The sequence below is a fragment of the Lipotes vexillifer genome, unplaced genomic scaffold (genome assembly GCF_000442215.2).
Source record: "Lipotes vexillifer unplaced genomic scaffold, Lipotes_vexillifer_v1.1 scaffold704, whole genome shotgun sequence".
Taxonomy (NCBI): Eukaryota; Metazoa; Chordata; class Mammalia; order Artiodactyla; family Lipotidae; genus Lipotes; species Lipotes vexillifer.
In genome coordinates, this window is record NW_006771640.1 from 102 (window position 1) to 19,594 (window position 19,493).

General features: G+C 37.7%; 1 protein-coding gene across 1 annotated transcript in view; it reads right to left on the bottom strand.

Annotated features, from left to right (window-relative positions):
* Positions 1 to 721: 721 nt before the first annotated feature.
* LOC103070590 (AP-2 complex subunit beta) overlaps positions 722 to 19,493 on the bottom strand; it is a gene marked incomplete at its 3' end in the record, with an annotated part of 56,668 nt that continues 37,896 nt past the window's right edge. The window contains exons 10-13 of the mRNA XM_007447057.1: positions 13,281 to 13,396; positions 11,128 to 11,293; positions 9,331 to 9,429; positions 722 to 981 (exon numbers count right to left, since the gene is read on the bottom strand). Of these exons, the coding sequence (XP_007447119.1) occupies positions 722 to 981; positions 9,331 to 9,429; positions 11,128 to 11,293; positions 13,281 to 13,396 (641 nt within the window). The remainder of the gene's footprint in view (positions 982 to 9,330; positions 9,430 to 11,127; positions 11,294 to 13,280; positions 13,397 to 19,493) is intronic.

Below are 19,493 nucleotides of genomic sequence, written 5' to 3' on the forward strand. Positions count from 1 at the left end.
TTTTTTTTTGCGGTACGCGGGCCTCTCACTGCTGTGGCCTCTCCCGTTGCGGAGCACAGGGTCCGGACACGCAGGCTCAGCAGCCATGGCTCACGGGCCCAGGTGCTCCGCGGCATGTGGGATCCTCCCAGACCGGGGCACGAACCCGCGTCCCCTGCATCGGCAGGCGGACTCTCAATCACTGCACCACCAAGGAAGCCCCAGCAATACAGTATTTTTAAATTAAGGTATGTAGACTATTTTTTTAGACATAATACTATTACACATTTAATAGACTACAGTATAGTATAGACATAACTTTTATATGCACTGAAAAAATAACAAAAAAAAAATTCATGACACTTCATCGCAGTGGTCTGGAACTGAAGTGCACTATCTCTGTGGTATGCCTGTACAGGCTTTTTACCAAGTTTTCAACTCTGGGAAAATTTCTAGCCTCATCTTTCTGGAGACTTAAGCAACTTTCAAACTTTATCCATTTAGAAAATCTTCACCACAATTTTCTAAAGGCACAACCTTACCTACTCTGAGATTAGAACACAGAGAGGCCTTTTAACCCATTGCTTGTGCGTGGTCACTAGCATTCAGATGAAGCCTCCAGGGCAGTAGAATAGGTTTGCCAAATGCATAACAAATTTTTCTAGGCTATAAAAGCTTGAGGAAGACCAACTTCGTCTAAACAGAGAATCACTTCTCACTCAAACCTAGTTTACCTGCTTACCTCCCATGATGTACTGGCAAGTGTTTGCGATGGATTCCATGACTTCCTTCCACAAAAGCATTGGGCGGCTTATGGTACACTGAGGCCAAAGAACCAATGTGGCAGATGAGCTCATCCAACAGAGTTAGCTCAATAAGATCTGTCTCCTCAGAGATCAGTGGCTTCTCAGACAAGACTACTTCTTTGGCTGTGACAGGATCAGTTGAGAGAAGGCGCCAATAAATATAGCCCCGATCTCGAAGGTCAGGATTATCAGAATCCTAATGAAAAGGCAACGGCAAGAAGGTTTAAATGTAACCTTTCTCCATACAGAAAGCCAAACTGCTGGATTTATTATCAAGGCAATGCTGAAGTGATTTACTCAGAGTTGGCCGTTAAGAAGATATTTAGACTCAATATATTGTTAATAGAGTCATAATTCTGTAATCTCTAATGTTTCCAAGAATTTAAATATAAATTGAAGTGGGTTAGTTCTAAGACTCAAATTCAAAACGAAGTTGGGAAAAGGAAAATAAAGTTTAAGCCAGTAAAAATCAACTGCTTACGATGGCCTCAGGACATAAAAATAATGTTTTTAACTGCTTTAATATTAGCAGGATTATTCATGAAACACATCTTACATATATTTCACCCATACCTTCTTTCTTCATTCAAATATTTATTAAGTATCTCCTATGGAGACACTGGCTAGGCCCTGGAAATAAAGAGACAACAACACAGTGCCTGACTTCAATGAGCTCAAAGAATATTAATTATTACAATATAGTATGAGAGGTACTATTACCTAAATAATTAAAAAAAAAACTGTTAAAGAGAGCACATAACTAAGTGCTTCTAAAAGGGGTGACACTTGAATTTAGTGGTCTCGTTTCTTTTTTTTGTGGCTGTTTAAAAATAATTTTATACATGGTCATGGCTAAGAAAAATTTATTATCAATGACACACCACAATTTAGAAATGTATAATATAAAAATAAGTCTCCCCCTATCATCCAACCCTACCCCACCTTAACTCCCCATCCCCAAAATAGCCATATTAACAGTGCACTATATATCTTACCAGAGAGCTCCCACACATATATATTTATTTTATACAAAACCAGTTTCATAGTATATATACTGCTCCTCAAGCTGCTTTCCATATTGGCACATACAGCTGCCATTTTCCACTGTATATGCAGCACTGCATCATTATTTACTAGTGTTCTACTGATGAACATTTAGGCTGTTGCCTCCTTCTCCCTCCTTCCTACTATTTATTTTTGCAATCATTACAAAGTGGCAATAAATATCCTGGTATCCACCTCTCAGAATGTCTATATAGTGGCATTCATTTATGCATGAATTGTTCCAGTGGTATCATGTTATTAAAGGCAACAATCAGTCCCATTTCAATTTCTGTATTTAAAACACATACAAAACTATTTTCTTTAAACTAGGCCAGGGTTTTTCCCATGAGTTTCTACATAAGCAGATGAACTGGTTTATAATTTAGCCATTTAAGGCACGTATCATTCAGCTCAATACCAGAAGTGACCCTGATGGTTTTATATAGATTTTCTTAATCATGTATTATTTAATTTGCACTCAAAATGGAGTGCTGGTTAAGAACAAAAAAGCATAAAGAACACTGAGATACAAGTTAATACAGTATAAAAATGGTAAATTTTACCTCAAGATAATCTTTATCACATTCATAGGTTGCATTATTCTAATAGAAATGCACATATACATGTATTATTCATATTAAAATGTTTGTAGTATTTGAAATGCCAGGGTTAAAAATGGGAAACAGTGATACTATCCAATTTAAATGAGTTTGTTTTGTTGCTTGTTGGGAGGGGGGCTAATTTGCTCCTGAGGAAGTATTTATAAATAGCAGCCTGAAACCTCCTCACTTAGATTTTCATTTGGAAACAAGGCGTGAATATTATGAAACATAAACGAGTTTTTAAAACAGCAGAATACAAGTTTCTCCAAGTATCACATTAGGAAAGCAATCCCCTGCCCAGCTTTTATTGATATTTAAATTAAAAGTTAAATTTCAATCTGTATATTCAGTCCCCAAAGCATGTCATTTAAAATTTGTAGACTATGCTTTTTATTACAGAATGAACACTACACATCACTTAACTGGGAAAACTTAATTTGCCTTTATATAGTAGTAAAGTTGTTAAACATATTAAAATAAACTACATAATACAGCTTCATAATATACTTATCAAAATAATTTTTTTTTCTACTTCAAACTATTTCTCTCATATAGCTGGTACATATTTAACCAAATGGCCAAAAAAAAAAAAAAATTCCTGTGGGGACTCACAAAATATATACTTCTGTGAAAATAGCTTGAGTCCCCCCACAAATTCAAAACACTGCAAAAGGACAAACTTTTGGAGATAGAATCACTGGATCAAAGGGTATACGTACTGTAAATCTTAACAGAAAAATTTAGTCCTATGAGAAATGAGAAAATGGGTGCAAATTTTACAGGACTAGAAGTGAAGAGTGGGCAAGGATCTCCACTGTGCAAACTCAGTTATCCTGAGGGGTGATCTGTTAGGACTACTATCAGCTGGCCTTCACTGCCTCACTAATTCACATGGAGACCACGATAAATCAGGCCCAGTCAAGGCTAATGACAAGAAAATAGAAATTTTTATGATTTTAAGGTGCCATTATGTGTTTGGTGACTCAGAAAATTTGGTTTCGGATCTACTGTACTGCTAGTCTGATAGGCCCCCGTAAGGATCTCAAGAAAATAGTGTATTTCCCAAAATTTGAGAGCTTCCAAAACAATTCGTACCAGGCAAGCTCTGAAACAGTAATTCTTAAACTATAATGTGCATCAACATTTTAACACACCAGGAAAGCCACTGAAAGTGCAGATTCCAGACTTTCTGATTCATTACGTCAGAAGTGGGGCCCAGGAACTTTTATTTTTAACAAGCAGCACAAGTGATTTTGATGATGATGGTCTCTAGTTCACAGATGGAAAAACTAAGGTGAAGACTTTCTTCATTTCTGTGCATGGGCTTTCTCTAGCTGTGGCAAGTGGGGGTCACTCCTCATCGCGGAGCACAGGTGATTTTGATGATGACCGTCTCTAGTTCACAGATGGAAAAACTAAGGTGAAGACTTCTTTTCCATGTACTAAAAATAGTAATTACTAAAGTTTGGACACTTCTTTGAGTATTCTTTACTAATTCCTCTAAAACTATCAAAGCGAAAAGACAAATCTTTGAAATAAAGCCATGGATTCAAGGGTTGGTTTTCTTTTCCCCTAATTATATCTATATCTATAACTATATCTATATATATAGATATATCTATAGATATATACATATATATATATTTTTTTCCTAACCTGTTGATCTCTGTCATTTAACTGGGGTGCTTAGACACATTTAATGTACTTATTGAGATGGTTAGGTTTGGAACTGTTGTCATTTCTTTTTTATTTGTCTTATCTGTTCTCTGCTCCCCTTTTATTCTTTTTTCTTTATTGTTGTTGTTTTTATAAATTTATTTATTTTTTGGTGCATTGAGTCTTCGTTGTTCGGTCTTCATTGTTGCACGTGGGCTTTCTCTAGTTGCCGCAAGCAGGGGCTACTCTTCGTTGCAGTGCGTGGGCTTCTCATTGCGGTGGCTTCTCCCGCTGCAGAGCTTGGGCTCTAGGCGCATGGGCTTCAGTAGTTGTGGCACGTGGGCTCAGTAGTTGTGGCACGTGGGCTCAGTAGTTGTGGCACGTGGGCTCAGTAGTTGTGGCCCGCAGGCTCCAGAGCACAGGCTCAGCAGTTGTGGTGCATGGGCTTCGTTGCTCCACGGCATATGGGATCCTCCCGGACCAGGGCTCGAACCCATGTGCCCTGCATTGGCAGGCGGGCTCTCAACCACTGCACCACCAGGGAAGTCCCATAATATTTCTAATCATACCACCATTTTATTTAAAATTAGAAGCACAAAGATTTCACATATACTTCACTGAATTCTCAGCATAGATAAACAATAGGATTAAGTCTACTATAAAGACAGAACAGTAGTATGACAGAGAAATTTGCCCAGTCACAGGGAATGTAGCAGAAACAGAACCCCACCACCCAATTCAAATTAACATAACTCAGCAGATCATGCTGCCCTCAACTTAGAAATTTATGGCTGGTAACATAAATATTAAATTAGGTTCTTATTTCATGAACTTGAGAAAAAAATTCCAGAGGAAAATTCCAGTGGAAAAGACTTACATAAATGTGCTTATTCTATTATGCTAATGCCTCAGATTTCATTAACTGGACAGAAAAGGCAAGTCTAGAGAAACTGTTTATTAATTATTTATAGCCAAAGATGAAATAATCATCCACAATAATCTTAAAACCTCTAAGTTCACTTATTTATACTGGCTTATGCACAACAATGCTTCAGGCAGGGAAGAGAGGAAATGCGTATTCTCAAAAGTCATTCTTAACTTTCAGACTTGAGAAGCAGCATTAACAGAGTAGAAAAGGGCAAAGACTCTGGAGCCAGGATACTTGGGTTTGAGTCCTAGTTCCATCCCATACTAACTGGGCCGGCCTCTCTATGTCTCAGTTTCCTCACCTATAAAATGGGAAGAGTAACAGTATTAACCCTTACTGAAAGCCTGGCACATAGTAAGCACTATACAGATGACTGTGGTTACTAAGATTCTCTACTAGTCCTTGTACAGAAAATCTAGAATTAGGAACATCTGATGGTTTATTTATACCCTGCCCTGTTCTAGAAAAGGATTTAACAAAGCTTATAAAAACACATCTAAGGCTAGAGAACATAAATTAGAAGCAAAGGCAGAAAAATGCAAGCCACGATGACCCACACATTTTCTACGGGAGATCCTTAAATCTGATTCTAAGGTTTCAAACATCTGATACGAAAAACAAGTCTAGTCAGATAAGCCATTCAGAGGGGCAGTTAATTACACACTAATGCATAAGAGAATCCAAAACTGGTTAGGAATTTTTTTTATGGGGTTTCATAGAGAAAAAAATATATAATGGAATAAATACTTTGATAACAGATCTAAAGAGGATAGTTTCTCATGACAACCCTTACTATAGGATGATGATATTAGTGTAATTCAGTAAAAACAATTCTAATAAGGGTCAAATACAATGCAGTCTAGATCCCCAGCTCTCTACTAATCTGGCTTGATTCAGTGGTAAATTTCAACATCTATAAGAACATAGGGAATCCTCCCTAAACCACTTTATCTAGGCAAATACTGTAATAAGAGTGTTTGAACTCTGACAAGAACCTAAAACACAGCTCTCCTATGCTGCCTGTTAAATACAGATACAGAGGCCTTAAGAGACAATGGAGATGAAGGCAGGGTTCAGAACTTCTGAATACAATAGACTCTACCAAAGACACTCACTTGATTATGAGGCTAGCCTTATCTATTCAGAAGTGAGTAGACAGGACTTCCCTGGTCACACAGTGGTTAAGAATCTGCCTGCCAATGCAGGGGACACAGGTTCAAGCCCTGGTCTGGGAAAATCCCACGTGCCACGGAGCAACTAAGCTCGTGTGCCACAACTACTGAAGCCCACGTGCCACAACTGCTGGAGCCCGTGCTCTGCAACGAGAAGCCACTGCAATGAGAAGCCTGCGCACCACAACGAAGAGTAGCGCCTACTCGCTGCAACTAGAAAAAGCCCGTATGCAGCCAAAAGTAAATAAATAAATAAATAAATCAAAAAAGTGAGCAGAGAAGGAGCAAAGCCAAAATTCTTTTTAGAAAACTGTTCTAACTCCATCTTAACAGAGATACAAATGGGTAATAAAGGGTCTAGACTAGGAAATCTAGAATGCTCAATATAGATAATATTAATTGCTTTGCTTCAGGCAAAAGGAAGTTTTAGAAAAAACACTTCAAAGAGCTCTAACAAATAAATTTTAAAAGATGTAAAATTAATAATAGGAAAGGTGTATCTATTTTCCAATGTGGATGAATGTCAAGTGGCCTTTCAGCAGTTAAGATGATTTTGACTATTCCACATATACATAAACACAGAATCTTCAATTTGGCTGAGGCATGAATCTGTCACACAATGTAAGCTGAGACAGTCTCTTAACTGCTGAGTGATTCTAGGTCACCACCCAGCACTCCCATCTCTACATTTTCTCTTTCCTTATTTTCTACTTCTTGTGGTAACTTTCATGGAGAGCCAAATATTGCTGATGCTTTGAAATGTGGCCATCAGGGGAGAGTTAAAACTTGAGATACTTTAATAAACAGAAATCCCATGATTCTTGAAGAAAATGAGATTTCTGAGAAAGCTAAGAGACTGTATAAATAGGTATTTATCTGTGTTCAGGGAGTTTTCTGAAGTGTTAGTACATAGGCCTCATTAAAGTCAAGTTTACTATATTACCATCTAGAATAAACACAAGACTTCTTTGAATCTGGTTAATCTATACAGAGCTCTTTCTTTCATACAAAGGAGAGAGGCTCCAGGGCCTGTAGCAAAAGACAGAAATGAGCTTCAAGGCCCTAAGATGAAGTCAAATACATGGCTAATTTAATGGCAATCACCCTGCAGAGTCTGTAATAAGCACTACATGATTAAGGGGCAATTTCTATTCAAAATGTCCCCCTGTAGATGACCTATTAAACACTAACGTGAAAATGAACGTCTAACCTAAACTACTTTGATTCAGAAGATGACCAACTTCTGCTCTTAGTGCCAAGACATGCCTCATCAGTGAGGGACACCCTCCCAGTCCACTTTTCATGGACAGATGGTGAGCCATGGCCTGCCCTTGACTCCACATACTCATATGGATGCTTCTTCCCACTAACCATAATGGGGTCAAGTGAAGGTTTAGAGACTTGGGGAAATAGCACATTCAAAAGCTCATTCATAATTTGTTGGAGAAATGGAGAAAACTGAGAGGTACAAGGGGTGGAGTGGGACACCTCTATTTTCTGTGAAGTGAATTTTCTGACATCCTTAACCTCAACTACTGTTGGTCAACTGCTCCTTAAAAGATAATCAAGCGATAATTCTCAGTAATGTTTACGTGCATCAGTAATCAGACAAGACAATTATCTTAATTTTTAGTTGAGGTCTTCTTCACATTTGAGTTCATTGACTGTAAAACATCTGTACTTGAATCAAGTGTCAGAAAGTAGCCTTTGACTCTAGCAGTTTTCTTGGCTGTATTTTTTTCAGAGTTGTATAGCACATTCTATAAACAACTTATTTAATAATGTTGTCTGCTTTATAGTATTCCATTAAGTATTCAAATGCCTTATCTGCCCGTCGAACTTCTTTTCCTTAAAATGGATTCCTGGCATTTCTAAAATTAAATACTGTCAGAGGAAAGAAGAACTTTGCATTTATCATGTACCAAATGATGCGCTTTGACCACTTAACAGATGATGTATTGGCAACTATTCAAGGTTCACATTTGTGGTCTCAGTTTGGAACTGGGTTTCAAGAAGTGTACTAAGTGCACACCCCAACCGTAGTAATTAATTACAGGATTTACCATATTTAGTCCTCCAATTGTGCTCATTATTGATATGAAATAAAGCTCCCCAGAGCAAAAAAAAAAAAAAAAGGAAAGATGACAGCTCAGAACTAGGTTAAAGAACTATAAAAGAGTTCAAATGCTGTTAATATACAGCTATAAAGAGATGAAAGAGGAAAATGGTAAATTGAATATGTGAATCAGATTCCATGTGTAAACACACATCATAACTCTTGACAGCCTGCTAAAGCCAGCCTGTTCTCAAATCTAATTAAGAACATTACTGGATCATGATGGACTGATCATTATACTAGTTACATCAGAAAAAGTAATTACTTTGATTTCTGTGTATCCAGCTGGTTGCCACATTCCTGAAATCAGAACCCTCCCTAAAAGGACCAAAAATACTAAATAATTAAGGAAGCAGCATTAGCACTTTAAAATTACTTAAAGAGGGCTTCCCTGGCGGAGCAGTGGTTGCGAGTCCACCTGCCGATGCAGGGGACACGGGTTCGTGCCCCGGTCCGGGAAGATCCCACATGCCGCGGAGCGGCTGGGCCCGTGAGCCATGGCCGCTGAGCCTGCGCGTCGGAGCCTGTGCTCCGGGGAGCCACAACAGTGGGAGGGGCCACAACAGTGAGAGGCCCGCGTACCCCCCCCCCAAAAAAAAAATTACTTAAAGAGAAAGGCAACTTATCTAGAAGGTAGAACAGCACACGAGATATTTGTCAAAGCATTTACCGTCTCTACAGGGTACTTTCATTTGAAAGCTGAAATTAAGTCCCCCAGAAGGAGATACTGTGAGACTCAATGTCATTTTCACAGTCATGTCCTTCATTAACACTAAAGAGTCTAAGTTCAATTTTCATGAATTATCATTAAAACTGAAGTCAGTTGATTCATTTAGAAGCCATACAACCAGTTCTAATTCAGCAGAATATGTAAAAGAGGCACTGTTTTTATTTGTTTAACAGAATCTAAAGACTGCACTCCTTCCGTTTAAAATCTCTGCAAATGAACCTTCTTGGAAGAAGTTTCACAATTTCCTAGAATTTAAAACAAGACAAATCAACTCCATGCTTTTTTCAGACTTCTTACCTGTGTTGCCAAACTCAAGACCTGCTGTACCAGCTCCTGCGTTTCTGATGGTTTCTTGAGAAACAGCTTCACTATGGCAGTAAGCAGAGTGAGCTGTACCTAAGCAAATGTAATTTAATAGGTAAAGTGAAAGGCATTTGCATTATTCCACACCATGAATTCCAAAGTGATATTTTCCCAAATATGACTTACTATGAGGTCTTTCTGATTTTGATTAAGAAACAAAGGTTAAAACTCAGCCAATATCCACAATAGCAGTCAAAGGTTTTCTTAACCTATAAAGAGATGAAAGAGGAAAATGGTAAACTGAATATCTGAATCAGATTCCATGTGTAAACACACATCATAACTCTTGACATCCTGCTAAAGCCAGCCTGTTCTCAAATTCAATTAAGAACAATACTGGATCAAGATGGACTGATCATTATACTAGTTACGTCAGAGAAAGTAATTACTTTGATTTCTGTGTATCCAGCTGGTTGCCACATTCCTGAAATCACTAGCCTCCTATCTCCAAATTGCATTTTTTGGCATCAAAAACTGCTGGTTCATACTGACGGCAATAAAACTGGTTCCTGACCAAATTCTTTATTATTTACTTCCACCAAAAGCTACAACTTCCAGGGAATCAGGGAATCATTTATCATACTGAGGCAAGAGCCAAGACAGTAGAATTATGCCAGACCACAACCAATTAAGAGTGGCATGCTAGGGCTTCCCTGGTGGCGCAGTGGTTAAGAATCCCCCTGCCAATGCAGGGGACACAGGTTTGAGCCCTGGTCCAGGAAGATCCCACGTGCCGCAGAGCAACTAAGCCCATGCGCCACAACTACTGAAGCCTGCGCACCTAGAGTCTCTGCTCCCCAACAAGAGAAGCCACCACAATGGGAAGCCCTCACACCGCAATGAAGAGTGGCCCCCGCTCACGGCAACTAGAGAAAGCCCGCGCACAGCAACGGAAGACCCAATGCAGCCAAAAATAAATAAATAAATAAATGAAACAAATCTATTAAAAACAAAAAAAAGAATAAAATTTTAAAAAAAGAGTCACCTGCCGAACCATGAAACTACTGGCTGGTATATGTTCCTTGTAGGACCTATTAAAATTACTATGATAGATTACACACATGAACTTCAATCTGCAGTGAGTACAAATGCCGGGGAAAAAGCTTTAATAATTTATCTGCTTCTCTGGGCCTTTGACTCGAAGGTCTCTCAGTTTTGGTAGAAGACAGACAGAAGATGGGAAGGAGTCTGACCATCCACAAAGAATCTTTTCAAACTGCACATGCCAGCCTTCACCCCAGACAAAAACCCCAGCTGCAACTGAGCCAAAACCATTACTAACAGCAATGGGTAATCATCTTTAGGTGACAGAAAATTAAAAAGTAATAACTACTGCTCTAAGTCAGTAGTTGTCAAAGTGTGGTTCTGGACCAGCAGCAGCAATAGCATCACCATCCTCAACCTTGTAAGAAATGAACATGCTTAGGCCCATCTCAGACCTACTGACTCAGAAACTCGAGGGGTGGGGCCCAGCAACCTGTCCTTTAACACAGGTTAAACACCAGTGCTTAGGTGCTTCTATGGCTCATTAAAGTTTGAGAACCACTGTCTAAATTAGGCAGGCTTGTTCCAACAGAAGTTAGCGCAACTGAAAAAGGTCACCCCTTTTGGGGAGAAAAATGAACATACTATATGTGTATATAAATTCACACACATGAAACTGCCTAACCTTTATCTTTCCTGAAATTGTCCCCAAAACATCTAATACATAAGATATAGATGGGAACTTACCTGGGTGCTTTCATCATGAAAACCTTCCAGGAAGCTCTCTAGTAACTCATCTGCATTGTCAATTCTTTCAGCATATTCTCCCACAATCCAAATCATAGCTGCTCGAGCGTCTGGCTCATCCAGTGAGTCTAAGTTCTCACACAAAGTGGCAATGATACTTTCATATCTGATATAACAAAACGGACTATGGTTACTGAAGGCAAAACTGAGAAGTATATTTAACAATGAAGCCTAAAAAGCAAAAAACCATGGACAAGGTACCCTAAACCACCACCAAACTACAAAGACTTTTAGCCAAGAGAATGTACAGGCTTTAAAGCCAGAAAATTATAAATGTCTTCAGTTTTCCTTCAATTATGTTTTAATAACTAGACCATAAATCTTTGTAAAAACTTATCAGATATTCTTTTCACAAGGAAAAACTAACCTATGGTTTAAGATAATACCACTACCTTACATTTCTCACAGTCTTTCTCATAACTAGATCAGAGAATTTTCCTATTACTTCATTTTACCTTCATCGTAGAGGAACAGAAATTCCACTTTACTATTAGGAAAATGGAGTCAGACAACAATAGCAGCCAGAAACAGTAATTTTGTCTCTTATCCACCTATCTCTGCTTTCTATAGAGATCTGTATGTTCCTTCCTCCCAAGGCACCCACACTAATGACCTGTTTTTCTAAAGAAATAAGCAATTCAAGTATTTATTTTTACAGGTCTATAGCTCTCATTCTTTACCATGTTAAATCCATCTCCTTGGCTAATGTGTTTTGTTTTTTTTTTGTGGTACACGGGCCTCTCCCGTTGCGGAGCACAGGCTCCGGACGCGCAGGCTCAGCGGCCATGGCTCACGGGCCCAGCCACTCCGCGGCATGTGGGATCCTCCCGGACCGGGGCACAACCCGTGTCCCCTGCATCGGCAGGCGGACTCTCAACCACTGCACCACCAGGGAAGCCTGGCTAATGCAGTTTTAAACATCTGAATGAAATTGTATAATAAATGAGATATGGACAACTGAATAATACACTTAATTGTTTGCCCTATTTCCACTGATTAAGCCAGGTTCTCGATAATGCTTTCTTAAAATTAAACTATCATAATCCCTCAGTAATACAAACCAGAAATGGACATATTTCTTTACCAAGCATATTAAGATATATCACCTCCCCACTTAATCAAGAGGTTTAGAAACCCAACCCTCCTCTTTCCTGGGAGAGTGGTAAAAGTATATGATCCTTTTTCCAAAAATACCATTTCTAGAAAAAAAAAAAAATATATATATATATATATAGTATATATAATGCTTAATAAGCCACTATCTTATTAAAATATTTCTTCTAATTCTGAGTCCACCACTAAGCTAACTAACTGTAAGTCACTTCATTTCACATTATCTTTAATGATAATCAGAAGCCTTAGCACAGTTCATCTCTATGATTATAAGGTAAAATGATATTTAGGATGCTTATAAGATCTGCTCTTATTTCACTCTTTCAGATTCCTTAATTGTTTGCCTTCAAAAGCAAATATGAAAAAGTATTTTTGTTTCATAACTAAGAGGCCTCAATGTGAAAATTTTTGTGGAGTGAAAATGTAGATTTTGTATATCTTAATGGAAGCAGCTACAATACTTCAGAAAAGGCCTGAAACTCTGACATGTTCTATAATTTTCTACAAGTGCTAGGTAACATACTAAGTGAACAGTGAAGCTGTCACCTCCCTGGCTTTTACAATAAGGTGACCATATAATTTATTATTCAAACTGAGACGTTTCTGAGAGTGAAAAGCGGCACAATTATTAATTATGCCTGGTAAGAGGCATAAAATGGATTATGCCCAGACAACGTGGAATATATGGGTATCCTTATTTAATAGTGACTTCATCACCAAAGAATCTAACTTTAACGTATGCCAATTGACAATGCATATTCAGACAGAGCTTCAATTCTTCTAAAAGTGATAAAGCAGAGTGAAAAATCAGATTTGAATCCTTGTGCTAACCAACTTATATGTTTCTGATTTTTAATAAAGTATTCAATTATGACCAGTTACTTTACAAAGACTAATTCTTACCTAGCCAACCTTAAAGTGCCTTACTTAAACATTTCCTAAATGATCTGAGGAAGAGGGGCAGAAGTATCTGGACGTACTTGTTGGGGTATTTGCGGAAGATATCCCTGATGACAACAATCGCCTCTTGGACCACATAATTTACTTTGGTTTGGATGAGATCAAGCAATGTGCTTACACAGCGCTCTGCAGATTGCTGCAAAGAGGAACATAATGAGAAGTCAGATGATCTATCCAATAACACAACCTCAACATAAAAAATATTTTTTTGGAACATTCAGGTGTATCAACTAAACTAGACTAAAAGATGAGGCACTTAATTTGACCACACTATACTAGAGGCTGGGATATCTGATGGAGATATACAGAAGTTCTAGATATACTCCAAATTTTACTCATTACAAGAAACAGTTCAAGTGAAAAAAATCATCTTGGATAGCCAGGATGACAGAAATGAGAAGAAAGCATAAGTCAAGGTAGAAGGAAAGAATGAGAATGAAAGAATAAGCCAAGGTAAGAGGTCTTTATCTGCAGTTCATGAATGAGCACAGACAGAAGGCATCTTTAAACCTCTTGAAATGAAACTGCCAAATTTCATTTGTGCACACAAGCATATTTTCCTGGGAGAAGGTTTACAGTTTTCATTATATTTTCAAAGTTATCTGTGACTCAAAAAACTCTAAGAAAAATCTGCCATCTTCTGGGCTATATAACTGCAAGTCTATGGCCTTAGATAAACTGCAATTTTCCACAACCTATGGTTCATCTATAAAATAGAATTTAATCTATTAGTCTTTTATTAATGAAGGGAATATGGAAGAATACAAGTGACAAAACTAATGTATTGAAACAATAAGTCATAGTTTTTAAAAGAAGGGTTCCAGAAGAGAGATCCTAAAAACCAAGGACTGATTTATCATATATTACAATGTATTATGATGGGTCATTCCATTATATGCCTCCTAATAAGATGAAATAGGAAATTCACAGCAGTATCTAAGAGGTATTCTTGCCAAAAACACTGAATATGAATATTACCAAGCCTCTAGATTTAGTTTTCTCAAGGGGATGAAGGAATGAGATAAACAACATCACTAAAATACTATCAGTCAAATCTAGACTCTGGAAAATTCTACAAGCCTAATGATCTAGTCCTTTCAATAAATGGCACCCAAATAAATAAGTAAAGACTTAAGAGACATATTAACCAAATGCAATGTATAGCTAGCTCTTGTTTAGATTTTGACTTGAACAAGGCAACTGAAAGAAGACATTCAGACACAATTAGGGAAAACTGAACATGGACTAGGTATTTAATGAGATTAAGAGTTACTGTCTGTTGAGTATGGTAACGATATCATGACAATTTTTTTTAGAGGACCTTATCTATTAGATATACACATTGGACTACTCTAATAAGATCATATCTGACATCTGCATTAAAATATAACAGTAACCCACTCCCTTGAAGGGGGAGGGAGAGGGAGAAGATCAAATGGGAACAGCAATGTGTTGACATTTGTTCAAGATGGATGGTGGGTATATGAGAGCTCATTAATCAGTTTTACCTTAGTGTATACCTAAAAATTCCTGTAATAAAATCTTTTAAAGGTACTATAATTTAAACCATTCCAAGCAATATAATGAAAACAAAATTGCATCTTGAGGTTATTTATATGAGGTCATATATATGATGATTCTGTTCTCTTTTATTATTGTAGTTTTCCCATTTTTGAATTCTATTTTATTCATTTTCAACTAGTTATTTCCTGTGCTCTTATTACAAGAGCAAAACAGTTGGGAAATTTTAAATATAAAAGTTATGATAAATTATAAAGCATGTAAGGGTTAAATTATCAAATTAGATAGTACAAATACTCAGCATAAGGCTTGATAGAAAGCTAACATTTACTGAACCCTTAGTTTCATTATTATAATAAAGATAAACAAAAGGCCATCTCCCATGATGCATCAATATTCAAAAACAATTAAGTCCAGGATAGTAATTTTCAAGCAAATTGTCATCTCACCTATATTGCTTTTGATTAAATTTTTAAAACACCATTAAAGCGGTATGGCAGAGGAACAAAAGTAAATATCCAATCACTGTATATACAAAGTAAGTCCAGAAACAGAGAAAGGCATACAGTCATATAAAATTTAGTATATGATAAAGGCAACATTTCATAACAGTAAGGAAAGGATGAATTGTTCTGGTGTTTGATCCCCACACTCTTATCTTTAACCAAACCAGTGCCATTAAAGTAGAAAATAAAAGTGAATTTTATATAACTTTGAAGTGAAGCACAGTTTTCTAGGTGGTCCACTAAAGATATCATTGGGAGAGGGACTTCCCTGGTGGCTCAGTGGTTAAGAATCCGCCTGCCAATGCAGGGGACACGAGTTCGAGCCCTGGTCCAGGAAGATCCCACATGCCACAGAGCAACTAAGCCCGTGACCACAACTACTGAGCCTGTGCTCTAGAGCCCGTGAGCCAAAACTACTGAGCCTGCATGCCACAACTACTGAAGCCCGAGCACCTAGAGCCTATGCTCCGCAACGAGAAGCCACCTCAAGGAGAAGCCCGTGCACCGCGACGAAGAGTAGCCCCCGCTCTCTGTAACTAGAGAAGGCCCACACACAGCAACGAAGACCCAATGCAGCCCAAAATAAATAAATAAATAAATTTATTAATTTTTGTAAAAAATATACCATTGAGAGAAAATGGATAGAACTCACTACATAAGGAAATGCGAACTCCTATGCGAACTCCTAAGTCAAATGACATCAAAAGGAAAATAATTGGGAAAATAACTATTAATGAAATGAAGGGGTATTGAATAAATTAATACCTTTAATTTAAAAAAACTTTAAAAAATCAATGTGGAAAAGATAACACATTGAAAAAAGATACACATGCCATGAAAAAGCAATTCCAAATGGCTAAGCGTAATGAAAAAAATGTCACCTCAACTAGAGATCAAAGATTTAGCTACAAGGATCCTCCTTATAACCATTATTTGGAAAAGAGCAGAAACAACTTTAAGGTCCATACAGGAAGGGAAAGGCTAAATAATTATGAAGCAATCACACAGTATGTCTACAAACCACTAAAAATGATGTAAAATATTATCAGTAACATGGGAAAATGTCCATGTATAATAAGCAAAAAAAGCAGACTACAAAACATAAGTAAATAGCATTTGTAGAATGATCTCGTTTTTGTAAAAAACACACCTGTTTATGGAGGACTATGTAAACAAAGACTTAAAATCATGTCCACATCATCTCTGGAAGGGTAGAACAGGGGTAGGAGAAAGCAGAGTGTTCTACTTTTAACTTGTCTTTTTTTATGATTTTATGTAGTAAATACATATGCTTTTTGTTTGCATAAGACATAAGTCAGTACCTTATCTTGAGCTACAAAAATAAGAAATGGTAAACACCAAAGAACAGAAGAGTGGGAAGTGAGAAATACCTTAACTTAGTGACTTAATCTCTCTCAAACAAAACCAAGCATATAAATAAATCTCGCAAACAAAATCATTTTATTTGTAAGAACAGGAGGGCAGGGGTTTATTTCCTCCTTAAAGAAACAGGTATACACTGTAATATATACAGCTTTAAATCTGTCAATCATACCTCAATAAAGCTGGAGGTGGGGTGGAGAGTAAAATCTATTAAAAAAAACAACCAAACAAAAAAGAATAGGCAAAAGTTACTGAAAAAATAGTACTATGAAATTACTTTTTCAGTGTTATTTATTGACTCAATGGCTTATGCTTAATCTTTAACCTAACCAACTTAATATGATAAAATTATACATTTTTTTCCACCTCAGGATACTTAAAGCAACAAGGAAACACCTGTACTTACAGCCATGATAAAAAACAACTCCAACTCTTAACACCCAAATTTTACAATAGGCCCTGTTATCTTAGCTAAGCACTAAACTAAAACTCTTTTTTTCTCATCTGTCATATCTTTGAAACCAACTACACATTAAAAAAGGGTCAGATGCCCTGAGAGAAAAGCAGCAGCTCAGTCTGGAAGCTACAGAGAAAGGCTATTACAATTCCCTCGCTGGTTCTTGCCCTTGTCCCATGGATAGGTTAGTTAAAAGCAGGCAATCACTGCCTCTCCTGCCCCAATAACTGTGTCTGGACTAGGCAACTCTTTCCAACTAATAACTTTCATGATTTAACCAGTTCTAAGAAAAGTTCTTAGGCAAATCCAGGTAACTGTAGATAAGAGAACACTACCTAAAAGGCAGGATTCTTGAAGGCTGATCTTAAGCTTCCCAAGGAAGTTCATTCCTCACACACTCATATTCCCACCAGGGCACCCTGAATCAAAGGAAGAAGTGAGAGCCACCAGAAGCTCATCTCTTCCAGAAGATGATGGATAACTTTTCCATTCAGTCACAACAGACGGTACTAACAGCCGCTAGGAATCTAGATGCTTTGAGAACACTTTCTAGTAATTCCAGGTAAAGAAAAATCTCTTTAACTTTGGAATGAGACTCTCTGCAAGAGCACTGTCAGAGAGGTTAGTAAGACAATGACATTCTGGCAGTGAAAAGCACAAAATGACTCTTCTGCTACCAAAATAGCTCTGAAAATTGTCTGCATTAATACCATAAGCAGGTGGCTATTCCACAATGAGAAAAGAAAAAGAAAAAAGTTAAGTAGTGGTGCTAAGTTAAGAAGTGTGGTAGTAAAAAAAAAGATGTAACACATCACGATCCAATAAACAGATTTTCCCATTTCTCAAATGGAGCAACAGAAGTATATATTAAGTATCTGAAGCAACTGAGCTGGCAGAACCAGAAGTAGAAACCAGGATTAATTAACTTCTTGCTATAACAACTAGTCTACTAAATGATTTATCAGTGGTAACTATATGAAGCAGCATTCAGTAAATAAAAACAAGGAAGGTCAATTAGGAATTTGGCTTTCAGAGACACTTCTCTGACACAGCATGTTTCCTTCTGTTCCTGTGAAGCACTGGTCATACTGTACAAATTATTTTAGTAACTATCCTTGTGAAATCATATGGTCCAATCTGACTCAAAGTAGAATTGTAGGAACTTCCCTGGTGGTGCTGTGCTTCAGAATCCGCCTGCCAATGCAGGGGACACGGGTTGGAGCCCTGGTCCAGGAAGATCCCACATACGGCGAAGCAAATAAGCCTGTGCACCGCAACTACTGAGCCTGTGCTCTAGAGTCCACAAGCCACAACTGAGGCCGCGTGCTGCAACTACTGAGGCTCGCGCGCCTAGAGCCCGTGCTCTGCCACAAGAGAAGCCACCGAAATGAGAAGCCCCTATGCACCTCAACGAAGAGTAGCCCCCACTCGCCACGACAAGAGAAAGCCCACGCGCAGCAATGAAGACCCAACACAGCCAATAAATAAATAAATAATTAAATAAAATGTCAAAAGAAAAAAAAAGTAGAATTGCACATAGTCAAGTAGTAAGAACAAATGTGGAGCTCTGAATCCACAATATCGTTGTGCACAGAAGCCATCATTAATTGCAACAAACTTCTGAATGAGGAAAAACAACAGAGGCTTGGTGACTCAGGAACCATTGAATTGTAAGTTGTAGCCCTTAATACCTACTGGAAGGCTGCAACCAAGCTAGAACCAATCTGCCCTCTAAGACCACAGAGAAGCTCTTCAAGAGGACTTCCAAGTAAAGATCAACTCCCTGCCCCAAAGCAGAAACCTGCTAGTCAACAGCCCTGCCTATGTGCACAGAAGTCCTGACAACTTTTCTGTCATCTCATTTTTAATATAAATAGGCAGCAATTTACTGTAAGTATGGTATACACTTCAATTAAAAAATCATATATAGACATGCAACCATCACCATAAAATATTCCAGATAATTAAATTCAAACTGCAGAAACAAAACCAAAAACTGTAACTCATATCACAAGAGATTTAAGAAACTATTGCAACCACAAAAAAAGGAATGCTATGAAAAAGTACCCATAACAAGAAACAGCAATGAAGGGAGGCTGTATGGAAAGACGGCTGTGCAGAAGACAAGAAAGCAACCACCCAGACTGGAGTAAGGACTGGAAGGACAGAGGACTGGAAGAGAGAAGGGTCTAGAACAAAAGAAAAGTTTTATTAATTTGATATTATGCTTGAAAAGCTGGAAGAAGATAGGAGTGCAATGAAGGCACAATGAAATTAAAAAAACAAACAAAAACAAAGGCCATTATAAACTACAGAAAAAACAAAAGCCTTTATAAGAAAGAAAACGCAATCATTTGATTGTATAG